General features: G+C 43.7%; 1 protein-coding gene across 10 annotated transcripts in view; it reads left to right on the forward strand.

Annotated features, from left to right (window-relative positions):
• The window catches only part of SENP5 (SUMO specific peptidase 5), a 78,063-nt gene that overhangs the window by 40,042 nt on the left and 24,299 nt on the right, over positions 1-13,722 (forward strand). Inside the window, exon 7 of one of the 10 annotated variants that reach the window (XM_028843332.2) lies at positions 11,684-13,153. Coding sequence (XP_028699165.2) covers positions 11,684-11,920 — 237 coding nt within the window. The 3' untranslated portion in view covers positions 11,921-13,153. 10 annotated transcript variants of the gene reach the window in all.

Genomic DNA, 13,722 nt, shown 5'->3' on the forward strand with positions numbered 1-13,722 from the left:
CAGGAGAAATAACTTTTGTATCACAATCTATTCATAAGATCATGTACATACATGTACTTGAAATAATTTATAAAAACCATGTACCTAATTTACTATGTATGATGTACTCTAATCAAAGGTGATAAGTGCTATTTGCTATGAAAACATCAGAACACAGTATGAGAATACAAGTTAACTGGGATAGGGTCGTAGGAGGGAGGAGGAAGATGGGCTAGTTCTTTTAGACAGGCTCATCAGCAAAGGCCTCTGAAGAGATCACATTTCACTGAAAACTGTGAAGATCAGAGGAGCATTCGCAGTGGATGGAAGAGTGAATGTTAAAGGCTCTGAAGCAGAAGTGAGCTTGATATGTTGGAGTATCACACACACGAGATCAGGGAAGGAGTCAGGGATCAAGTCATGCGGGGCCATATAGGCTCTGGTAAAGAGTTTGGATCATGAGGGCAATTTGAAGACATTAGAGAGTTTAGGCTGGGCATGGTAGCTCACGCCTGTAATCCCAGCCCTTTTGGAGGCTGAGGTGGCGGATCACCGGAGGTCAGGAGTTTGAGACCAGTCTGGCCAATGTGGCAAAACCCTGTCTTTACTGAAAATACAAAAGTTATCCGGGTTGTGGTGGTGGGCGCCTGTAACCCCAGCTAGCTACTTGGGAGGCTGAGGTGGGAGAATCGCTTGAACATGGGAGGTGGAGGTTGCAGTGAGCCGAGATTGTACTATTGCACTCCAGTCTGGGTGACAGAGCGAGACTGCATGTCAGAAGAAAACTAAATAAAAAATAAAAATGAAGACATTAGAGAGTTTAAGCAGCAGGTGGGAGTGTGTATGAGTGTGTGTGTGAATGATAGCTAGGATTGTCCTTAGCAGCATTCATTCATTCCACATTTATTTATATTTATTTATTTATTTATTTATTTTTTGAGATGGAATCTTGCTCTGTTGCCCAGGCTGGAGTGCAATGGCACTGTCTCCACTCACTGCAACCTCCACCTCCCAGGTTCAAGCGATCCTCCTGCTTCAGCCTCCTGTGTAGCTGGGATTACAGTCCCCTGCCACTACACCTGGCTAATTCTTGTATTTTTAATAGAGACGGGGTTTCACTATGTTGACCAGGCTGGTCTCGAACTCCTGACCTCAGGTGATCTGCCCACCTCAGCCTCCCAAAGTGTTGGGATTACAGGCGTGAGCCCCCGTGCCCGGCATTAAGCGTTATTTATTGAGTACCTGTTATGTGCCTATGTGGAAAACCTGGTTTTTCCTCTGCTGTCACACCACAGCAGTAGTCAACACAGAAGACTTCTGTGACCAAAGCAAGCAGCGAACACTGGCTGGATGCCTCTAATTCAATCCCAACCCTATCTACCTGGTGACAGCGCCATATCCCACAGGCTGAGGGCTCATGCCTCACGAGTGCCCCCTGCCCACTTCAGACACCAATTGCAAGTCCAGGTTTCTGAAACTTCTGACCAACAGACTTCAATGAGGGTTCCCATGCTGCCCTCCTTGAGTTTGATTAATCTGCTGGAACAGTTCACAGAATTCCCGGAAGTTCTTACCTACATTTAGCAGTTTATTATAAAGGATATTACAAAGGATTCGGATGAAGAGATGCATGGGAAGAGATGTAGGGGAGTGGGCACAGGGATTCTCTAGGACCTCCACAGGCACACCACCCTCCAGGAACTTCCACATATTTAGTATCCAGAAGCTCTCCCAGTGCAGTCTTTTTCAGTTTTTATGGAGGCTTCATTGCATAGGTGAATGCCTAAACCAGTGGCCATTGGTTAACCTTTAGCTCTTCTTCTCTCCCTGGTGGTTGGGGGATTGGGTGGGACTGAAAGTCACAATCCTCTAATTCTGCCTTGCTCTTATCCTAAAGCTACCTAGTAGCTGCCAGCCATCAGTCAATCATTAACATACAAAAAGACATCACTTTGGGCCTGGGCTCATGTCCCCTTAATCCCAGCACTTTGGAAGGCTGAGGCAGGCAGATCATTTGAGGTCAGGAGTGCAAGACCAGCCTGGCCAACATGGTGGAACCCTGTCTCTACTGAAAATACAAAAATTAGCTGGGTATGGTGGCACGTGCCTGTAATCCCAGCTACTTGGGAGGCTGAGACAGGAGAATCACTTGAACCCAGGAGGCAGAGGTTGCCGTGAGCTGAGATTGTGCTACAGCACTCCAGCTTGGGTGACAGAGCAAGACTGTCTTCAAAAAAAATTTTTAAAAAAAGGCATAACTTTGGAAATTCCAAGGACTTTAGGAGTTGTATGCCAGGAAATGAGGTCAAAGACCAAATTTATTATTTTACAGTATCATAGTGCCAGACATAGTAAATCGAGAAAGTGGTAAGTAAAACATAATTAGAGATAGTTTTTGCTTTCATGAAGTCTGCAGTCTAGTGGTGGAGACAGCACCTATCACAGTTTGTATTTATATTTTTGGTGGTGTAATTATTTGTTTAGTGGGTACAAAAGAAAAGTACTGGATACTACGGGAGTGTATTGGAATGGGGATTTGGTTAACCTAGCCTGAGGGTAAGGGAATGTTTCTCATAGGAAGTAATATTTAAGCAGAAATATCAAAGATGAATACAAGTTAACTGGGTAAATGGAGAATAAGGGTATGTGAAACATAGACAGAAGGAGTAAGTATCTGGTAGAAGAATGGGAAAAGACTAGTGTAGCTGAAATGCAGAGAGTAAAGAAGAGAGTGGCATGAAGTGTACCTGATCTGCAGATCAGGGCCTTGAGGTGTGTGTTTTGGGTTGTATCCTGAATGTAACAGGAAACCATTGAAGGGTTTTAGGTGACATTATCCACTTTGTAGTCTTTGTTCTAACAGTACTGAAGAAGACTGATGGGTGTGGGAGCAAAGTTGATGTGGGTAGAACAGGAGACCATTTCAGATTCATGGTACTTTGAACTAGAATAATAGCAGGAGAGATGGAAGATGAGTGTGATGTAGGAAGTAAAATTAACAGGACTTGGTGATGAGTTGGTTATGGAGATGAAGGACAAGAAGTGTGAAAGATGACTTCCAAGTATGTGACTTGTATGACTGGATGGCCTGTGGTTGTATTTACATTAGAAAAATGTAGGACAACTAGTGGAGAGTTGTTCAAATTAAAAATGTACAGCCATATAATTGGATGCTACTTAAGCAGGAAAAGCTATGCAGATAATGAACGATGGGCCGGGCGCAGTGGCTCACGCCTGTAATCCCAGCACTTTGGGAGGCAAAGGCAGGCAGATCACGAGGTCAAGAGATCGAGACCATCCTGGCTTACACGGTGAAACCCCGTCTCTACTAAAAATACAAAAAAAAAAAAAAAAACTAGCCGGTCGTGGTGGTGGGTGCCTGTAGTCCCAGCTACTCGGGAGGCTGAACCCGGGAGGTGGAGCTTGCAGTGAGCCAAGATCGTGCCACTGCACTCCAGCCTGGGCAACAGAGCGAGACTCCGTCTCAAGGAAAGGAAAAAAAAAAAGAGAAGAAGAAAAGATAGTGAACGATGCTTATATTCCATTTGGGGTAAGGGAAAAATTACAAGCAGTGTGGGCGAAAAGTATACATTCATGGAAAAGTTTCTGAATGATAAACATGAGAGTGAAAGAATAAAGTCAAATATATGAGTTATTTCATTAAATAATAAACTAAATATTCCTTCCTCTAGATCAGGGGTGTCCAATCTTTTGGCTTCCCTGAACCTCACTAGAAGAAGAGTTGTCTTGGGGCACACATAAAATACACGGACACTAACAATAGCTGATGAGCTTTAAAAAAAATTGCAAAAAAGAGCCGGGCGCGGTGGCTCAAGCCTGTAATCCCAGCACTTTGGGAGGCTGAGACGGGCGGATCACAAGGTCAGGAGATCGAGACCATCCTGGCTAACACGGTGAAACCCCGTCTCTACTAAAAAATACAAAAAACTAGCCGGGCGAGGTGGCGGGCGCCTGTGGTCCCAGCTACTCGGGAGGCTGAGGCAGGAGAATGGCGAGAACCCGGGAGGCGGAGCTTGCAGTGAGCTGAGATCCGGCCACTGCACTCCAGCCTGGGCGACAGAGCCAGACTCAGTCTCAAAAAAAAAAAAAAAAAAAAAAAAAAAAAATTGCAAAAAAGATCTCATAATATTTTAAGAAAGTCTATGAATTTGTGTTCGGCTGCATTCAAAGCCGTCCTGGGCTGCCTGTGGGCTGTGGATTGGACAGGCTTGCTCTAGATCCTCTCAGATTGGGTTAAGTAAAAAAACCCAGCCATATGCTGAATATAAGAAATAAACATAAAATAATATGAAAAAGAAAGGTTGAAAATGAAGTGACATTTAATGAGACTGGGTGCTGTGTCTCACATCTGCAATCCCAACACTTTGGGAGGCCTAAAATTATTGTAGATGAGAGGATTGCTTGAGCCCAAGAGTTTGAAACCAGCCTAGGCAACCAAGCGAGACCCCATTTCTATAAAAAATTTTAAAAACTTAGCTGGCCATGGTGGCAGCCTGTGGTCCCAGTTATCCAGATGGCTGAGGTGGGAAGATCGCTTGAGCCTGGGAGGTCAAGGCTGCAGTGAGCTCTGATCACACCACTGCACTCCTGCCTGGGTGACAGACTGAGACCTTGTCTCAATTTAAAAAAACAAAAAAGGCAACTACATGAAAATTAACCTGTTCCTGAATAACTCCTGGGTAAATAAAGAAATTAAGGCAGAAATCAAATTCTTTGAAACCAATGAGAAGAGAGAGACAATGTATCAGAATCTCTGGGACACAGCTAAAGCAGTGTTAAGAGGGAAGTTTATAGCACTTAAATGCCCACATCAAAAAGCTGGAAAGGTCTCAGATCAACATCCTAAAATCACAATTAAAAGAACTAGAGAAGCAGCTGGGAGTGCTGGCTCACGCCTGTAATCCCAGCACTTTGGGAGGCCGAGGCAGGCAGATCACCTGAGGTCGGGAGTTTGAGATGAGCCTGACCAATATGGAGAAACCCCATCTCTACTAAAAATACAAAATTAGCTGGGTGTGGTGGTGCATGCCTGTAATCCCAGCTACTTGGGCTGAGGCAGGAGGATCACTTGAACCTGGGAGGTGGAGGTTGCAGTGAGCTGAGATCGCGCCATTGCACTCCAGCCTAGGCAACAAGAGTTGAAACTCCGTCTCAAAACAAACAAACAAAAACAGTAACAACAGCAGCAAGGAAATAGAGAAACAAGAGCAAACAAATCCAAAAGCCAGCAGAAGACAAGAAATAACTAAGATCAGAGCAGAACTGGAGATAGAAACACAGAAAAAAACCCTTCAAAAAATCAATGAATCCAGGAGCTGGATTTTTTGAAAAAATTAACAAAATAGACCTCTAGCTAAACTAAAGAAGAAAAGAGAGAAGAATCAAATAGACACAATAAAAAATGATAAAGGGGATATCATCACTGACCCCACCGAAATATACAAACTACCATCAGAGAATACTATAAACACCTCTACACAAATAAACTAGAAAAGCTAGAAGAAATGGATAAATTCCTGGACACATACACCCTCCCAAGACTAAACCAGGAAGAAGTCGAGTATCTGAATAGACCAATAACAATTTCTGAAATCGAGGCAGTAATTAATAGCCTACCAACCACAAAAAGCCCTGGACCAGACAGATTCACAGCCAAATTCTAACAGAGGTACAAAGAGGAGCTGATACTATTCCTTCTGAAACTATTCCAAACAATTGAAAAGGAGGAACTCCCTCCTAACTCATTTTGTGAGGCCAGCATCATCCTGATACCAAAACCTGGCAGAGACACAACAAAAAAAACTCCAGGCCAATATCCCTGATGAACATTGGTGCGAAAATTCTCAATAAAATACTTACAAACCAAATCCAGCAGCACATCAGAAAGCTTATCCACCATGATCAGGTCAGCTTCATCCCTAGGATGCCAGGCTGATTCAACACACGCAAATCAGTTAACATAATCCATCATATAAACAACCAATGACAAAAACCATATGATTATCTCAATAGATGCAGAAAAGGCCTTTGGTAAAATTCAGCATCCGTTCATTTAAAAACTCAATAAACTAGTTATTGATTGAACATATATCAAAATAATAAGAGCTATTTATGACAAACCCATAGCCAATATCAATGGGCAAAAGCTGGAAACATTCCCTTTGAAAACTGGCACGAGACAAGGATGCCCTCTCCCACCACTTCTATTCAACATAGTATTGGAAGTTCTGGCCAGGTCAATCAGGCAAGAGAAACAAATAAAGGGTATTCAGATAGAGAGGAAGTCAAATTGTCTCTCTTGCAGATGGCATGATTCTATATTTAGAAAATCCCATCATCTGAACCCCAAAACCCCTTAAGTTGATAAGAAACTTTAGCAGAGTCTCAGGATACAAAGTCAGTGTGCAAATATCACAAGCATTCCTATACACCAACAATGGACAAGCAGATAGCCAAATCATGAATGAATCCCTATTCACAATTGCTACAAAGATAATAAAATACCTAGGAATACAGTTTACAAGGGATGTGAAGGACATCTTCAAGGAGAACTATAAACCACTGCTCAAGGAAATAAGAGAGGACACAAACAAATGGAAAAATATTCCATCCTTGTGGATTGGAAGAATCAGTATCGCGAAAATGCCCATCCTGCCCAAAGTAATTTTTTTTTTTTTTTTTTTGAGATGGAGCCTCACTCTGTTGCCCAGGCTGGAGTGCAGTGATGTGATCACGGCTCACTGCAACCTCTACCTCCCGGGTTCAAGCTATTCTCCTGCCTCAGCCTCCCAAGTAGCTGGGACTACAGGTGTGCGCCACCATGCCCAGCTAATTTTCTGTATTTTTAGTAGACGCGGTTTCACCATGCTAGCCAGGATGGTCTCGATCTCCTGACCTCGTGATCCGCCTGCCTCCACCTTCCAAAGTGCTGGGATTATAGGTATGAGCCACCACACCCGGCTGCCCAAAGTAATTTATAGATTCAATGCTATTCCCATCAAACTACCATTGGCATTCTTCACAGAATTAGAAAAAACTAAAATTCATATGGAACCAAAAAAGAGCCTGTATAGCCAAGATAATCCTAAGCAAAAAGAACAAAGCTGGAGGCATCACACTACCTAACTTCAAACTATACTTCAAGGCTACAGTAGCCAAAACAACATGGTATTGGTGCCAAAACAGACATATAGACCAATGGAACAGAACAGAGACCTCAGAAATAACACCACACGTACACAACCATCTGATCTTTGACAAACCTGACAAAAACAAGCAATGAGGAAAGGATTCCCTATTTAATAAATGGTGCTGGGAAAACTGGCTAGCCATGTGCAGAAAACTAAAACTGGACCTCTTCCTTACACCTTATACAGAAATTAACTCAAGATGAATTAGAGACTTAACTGTAAAACACAAAATCATAAAAACCCTAGAAGAAAACCTAGGCAGTTCAATTCAGAACATAGGCATGGGCAAAGACTTCATGACAAAAACATCAAAAGCAATTGCAACAAAAGCCAAAAATGACAAATGGGTTTTTTTTTTTTTTGAGACGGAGTTTCGCTCTCATTGCTCAGGCTGGAGTGCAATGGTGCAATCTCGGCTCACCGCAACCTCCGCCTCCCAGGTTCAAGCAATTCTTCTGCCTCAGCCTCCCGAGTAGCTGGGATTACAGGCATGCACCACTACGCCCAGCTAATTTTGTATTTTTAGTAGAGACGGGGTTTCTCCATGTTGAAGCTGGTCTTGAACTTCTGACCTCAGGTGATCCGCCCGCCTTGGCCTCCCAAAGTGCTGGGATTACAGGTGTGAGTCACCACGCCTGGCAACAAATGGGTTCTAATTAAACTAAAGAGCTTCTGCTCAGTCAAAGAAACTGTCATCAGAGTGAACAGGCAACCTGTAGAATGGGAGAAAATTTTTACAATCTGCCCACCTGACAAAGATCTAATATCCAGAATCTACAAGGAACTTAAACAGATTTACAAGAAAAAAAAAAAAAACCAAAAACCATCAAAAAGTGGGCAAAGGATATGAACAGACACTTCTCAAAAGAAGACATTTATGCTTAGTCTCAGCTACTTGAGAGGCTGAGACAGGAGAATCGCATGACCTGGGAGGCAGAAGTTGCAGTGAGCCAAGATCACGCCACTGCACTCCAGCCTGGGAGACAGAGTGAGACTTTGTCTCAAAAAAAAGGACATTTATGTGGCCAAAAAACATATGAACAACACTCATCAGCCAGGCACGGTGGCTCATGCCTGTAATCCCAGCACTTTGGGAGGCTGAGGTGGATGTGGTGGTGGGGGCCTGTAATCCCAGCTACTCTGGAGGCTGAGGCAGAGGTTGCAATGAGCTGAGATTGTGCCATTGCACTCCAGCCTCAGCAACAAGAGCAAGACTCTGTCTCAAAAACACACACACACACACACACACACACACACACACACACACACACACAAAACAGCTAATCACTGATCATTAGAGAAATGCAAATCAAAACCACAGTGAGATACCATTTCACGCCAGTCAGAAATGACAGTTATTAAAAAGTCAAGAAACAATAGAAGCTGGCAAGGCTGTGGAGAAATAGGAATGCTTTTACGCTTCTGGTGGGAATGTAAGTTAGTTCAACCACTGTGGAAGACAGAGTGGCAATTCCTCAAGGATCTAGAACCAGAAATATCATTTGATCCAGCAATCCTGTTACTGGATATATACCCAAAGGAATATAAATCATTCTCTATAGAGACACATGCGCGTGTATAGTTATTGCAGCACTCACAGCAAAGACATGGAACCAACCCAAATGCCCATCAGTGATAGACTACATAAAGAGAATGTGGTACATATACACCATGGAATACTATGCAGCCATTAAAAGAATGAGATCATGTCCTTTGCAGGGATGTGGATGGAGCTAGAAGCTATCATCCTGAGCAAACTAACACAGGAACAGAAACCCAAACACTGCATGTTCTCACTCATAAGTGGGAGTTGTACAATAAGAACACATGGACACAGGGAGGGGAACAGCATACACCGAGGCCTGTCGGGGGTTGGGGGCAAAGAGAGGGAGAGCATTAGGACAAATACCTAATGCATGCAGGGCTTAAAACCTAGATGACAGCCAGGTGCAGTGGTTCATGCCTGTAATCCAGCCTGGGTGACAGCACAAGACCCTGTCTCAATTTAAAAAAAAAAAAACAAACAAACAAAACTAGATGACGGATTGATAGATGCAGCAAACCACCATGGCACGTGTATACCTATGTAACAAACATGCCTGTTCTGCACATGTATCCCAGAACTTAAAGTAAAATTTAAACAAAAATTCAAGTTTTCATTACAAGAAAAAAAAAAAAAATGAAAAGGTACTAGGCAGCTGGGCATGGTGGTGTGTGCCTGTAGTCTCTGCTACTCAGTAGGGTGAGGTGGGAGGATTTCTTGAGCCCAGGAGTTTGAGACTGCGGTGAGCAGTGGTCATACCACTGTACCCCAGCCTGGGTGACAGACCTTGCCTCTAAAAATAATAATTTGTTTAAAAATTATAGAAATTAAAAGGTACTAGACAAAAACAAAAAGAACAGAAAGAAGGAATATTAATAATATTCATAGCAGTTGAAGTAGAATTTAAGGTGAGAAGCAAATTGTGTAATTATCAAATTTCAATATAAAGGAGATATAATGACCAATCTTTATATACCAAAGCACACAGTTGCTAAATATGTGTAATACAATTATAACAGAAACAAGAAGACCTTGGTAAAATATAGTGATAGTGGCAGACTGTTCTCATAAGTGGATAAATCTAGTAGATAATAAAGTTATACACAAAAATGAAATAAAGTCAATATAATTGATTTAATAGATGTTTATACTCCTTAAAAAGAATATACATTTATTGCTATGGTTCAGGAATAGTTGTAAAAATTGAACATGTACTTAGCCACAAAGAAAATTATTATTCTTATTAGCCGGGCAAGGTGGCATTTGGGAGCCCGAGGCAGATGGATCACGAGGTCAGGAGTTCCAGACCAGCCTGGCCAAGATAGTGAAACCTCTTCTCTACTAAAAATTCAAAAAAATTAGCTGGGTGTGGTGGCGCACGCCTGTAATCCCAGCTATTTGGGAGCCTGAGGCAGAGAATTTCTTTTTTTTTTTTTTTTTTTTGAGACGGAGTCTCGCTTTGTCGCCCAGGCTGGAGTGCAGTGGCCGGATCTCAGCTCTCTGCAAGCTCCGCCTCCCGGGTTTACGCCATTCTCCTGCCTCAGCCTCCCGAGTAGCTGGGACTACAGGCGCCCACCACCTCGCCCGGCTAGTTTTTTGTATTTTTAGTAGAGACGGGGTTTCACCATATTAGCCAGGATGGTCTCGATCTCCTGACCTCGTGATCCGCCCGTCTCGGCCTCCCAAAGTGCTGGGATTACAGGCTTGAGCCACCGCGCCCGGCCGAGAATTTCTTAAACCCAGGAGGTGGAGGTTGCAGTGAGCTGAGATCATGCCCACTGCACTTCAGCCTGGGAGACAGAGTGAAACTCCGTCTCAAAAAATAATAGTAATAATAATAATAATAAGACCCTGAACCCAGTAGAAGACTCAGTGATGAAAAGGTTTATAAGAAAGGCTTTTGTTGTTGTTGTTGTTGTTTAGATGGAGTCTCACTTTTTTGCCCAGGCTGGAGTGCAGTGGCGCGATGTTGGCTCACTGCAACCTCTGCCTCCCGGGTTCAAACGATTCTCCTGCCTTAGCCTCCCAAGTAACTTGGATTACAGGTGCACACCACCACACCTGGCTAATTTTTGTATTTTTAGTAGAGACAGGGTTTTGCCATGTTGGCCAGGCTGGTCTTGAACTCCTGACCTCAAGTGATCTGCCTTGCCTCAGCCTCCCAAAGTGCTGGGATTATAGGCATGAGCCACTGTGCCTGGCCAAGAAAGGCTCTTACACATAAAAAGTTGCTTACCTTCCCAGTAAAAGAAAAGCAAATGAAAACCACACTGAATGACAGATAAATGCAATGAGTTAATCTTGATTGGATCCTGGATTGGAAGAGATGCAATATTTTGGGGACATTAGGGGAGATTTTAATATAGACTATAATATATTCAGGGGTCAGCAATCTTTTTCTGAAATAGGCAGATAGTAAATACTTCGGGTTTTGCAGACCTTATGGTCTCTGATTTATCTACTCACCTGTTACAGCACAGAAGCAGATCTAGATAATGCCCAAATAATGAGTGTGGCTGTGTTTCATTAAACTTAATAAAAACTGGCAGTGGGCCATATTTGGCCATTCATGCATTAGATGATATTAGTAAACTGATGTTAAATATCTTGTTTGGTCAGAGATAGTGAGATTGTGGTTATATAGGAGAAAACATCTGAAGTAGTTAGGGGTAAAATATTGTGATTGATGTCTCCCTCCAACAAAGTGTACAAGTATATGCAAAAAAATAAAAAGCCAGGCAAAATGGTAGGTACTTATAGTTCCAGCTACTCGGGAGGCTGAGGCAGGAGCATTGCTTGAGCCCAGGGGTTTGTTTTTAAAAATATATATATCTATATCTACACACACATACATATGTGTGTGGGGAGGAGTTTTATAAGAATTGGTTAAGCTGAGAGGAGGAGGAGCAAGACGGCAGAATAGTACCCTTCAACCATCGTCCTTCTGCAGGAACACCAAATTGAACAACTATCCATGCAACAAAGCACCTTCATAAGAACCAGAAATCAGGTGAGTGATCCTAGTACCTGGTTTAACATCATCTCAAGGAAAGAGGCACTGAAGAGGGTAGGAAAGACACTCTTGCATTGCCTGCACCACCCCTTCCCTATCCCCTGGCAATGTGCGGAGATAGAATCTGTGTGCCTGGAGGAGGAAGAGCAAAATGATTGTGGGACTTTGCATTGAAACTCCAGTGCTGTCCTATCACAGTGGAATACAACACAGGGCAGAATTCTGCCAGCACCCATGGAGGGAGCATTCAGACTAACCCCAGCCAGAGGAGCATCTTCCGCACCAGTGGTAGGAATCTGAGTTGCAGCTCGTTCCACCACCAGCTGAGTAAAGCAGACTTGAGTCCTGAATAAATACGAAAGGCAGTCAGGCCACAGGACTGCATTCCTTTGGCAAGTTCTGGCACTGCGCTGGGCTCCGAGCCTGTGGATTTGGGGTGCACACAACTCAGACACCAGCTCTGGTGGTGAAGGGATTGCCACTCCCCCATCTTGAAGCAGTGGAGTTTGGGGAGACACTCTTTCCACTTGGGGAAAGGAGAGGAAAGAGTACAGAATATTGTGTCTTGCAACTCGAGCACTAGCTGAGCCACAGTAAAATAAAGCACCAATCATTCCTGAAGCCTCCAATTCTAGGCCCTAGCTCCTGGATGGTATTTCTAGCCCTGCTCTGGGCCAGAAGGGAATCTACTGGCCCTGAAGGGAAGGGCCCAGTCTTGGAAGAATTTACCACCTACTGAGTTAGAGAGCCCTTGGACTTTGAATAAATATCAGCGGTCACCAGGCAGGAGTTGCCACATGTGTTCAGTTGTGACCCAGTCCAGTGCCAGCTGTGGTAGCCATGGGAGTGCTTGCACCACCCCTCCCTCAACTCCAGGCAGCCCAGCATGGAGAGAGAGACTATTGTTTGGGGTGAAGTGAAGGAAGAGAATGAGAGATTGCCTAATAATCTGGGAAATTCTACTCCATCTTACACAAGTACACTAAGGTGAGACCTCTAGGAGCCTGCAAGAGTCACATTCTTACTGGGCTTGGGGCTCCCCGTAGTGCAGATATGGCTGCAGTGACCAAAGACTTAGATTACAACACTCAATTTCCTTTGAATACCTGGAAAGCCTTCTCAAGAAGGACAGATAAAAACAAGTCCAAACTGTGAAGATTAGAATAAATACCTAACTCTTGAATGCCCAGACGTCAATGAAGACCTGCAGGCATCAAGAACATCCAGGAAGGCTGGGCATGGTGGGTCACGCCTGTAATCCCAGCACTTTGGGAGGCTGAGGTGGGCATCACCTGAGGTCAGGAGTTCGAGACCAGCCTGGCCAACATGGTAAAACTCCATCTCTACTAAAAATACAAAAAAAATAGCTGGGCGTGGTGGCGGGCACCTGTAATCCCAGCTACTCAGGAGGCTAAGGCAGGAGAATCACTTAAAGTTGAGAGGTGGAGGTTGCAGTGAGCCGAGATCACGCCATTGCACTGGAGCCTGGGTGGCAAGAGTGAAACTTTGTCTCAAAAAAAAAAAAAAAAAAAGGAACTTCCAGGAAAACATAACCTCACCAAACAAACTAAAGGCACCAATGACCAGTCTCAGAGTGACAGAGATACGTGACCTCTCAGACAATTGAAAATAGCTGTTTTGAGGAAGCCCAGAGAATTTCAAAATAACACAGAGAAGGAATTTAGAATCCTGTGAGAGAAATTTAACAAAGAGATTGACTGTTTTTTTTTTTTTTTTGAGACAGAGTTTCCCTCTTGTTGCCCAGGCTGGAGTGCAGTGGTACGATCTTGACTCACTGCAACCTCTGTCTCCCAGGTTCAAGTAATTATTCTGCCTCAGCCTCCTGAGTAACTGGGATTAGAGGCATGTGCCAGTACGCCCGGCTAATTTTGTATTTTTAGTAGAGACGGGGTTTCACCATGATGGTTGGGCTGGTCTCAAACTCCTGACCTTGTGATCTGCCCACCTCAGCCTCC

This window comes from Macaca mulatta, chromosome 2 (genome assembly GCF_049350105.2).
Source record: "Macaca mulatta isolate MMU2019108-1 chromosome 2, T2T-MMU8v2.0, whole genome shotgun sequence".
Classification (NCBI taxonomy): domain Eukaryota; kingdom Metazoa; phylum Chordata; class Mammalia; order Primates; family Cercopithecidae; genus Macaca; species Macaca mulatta.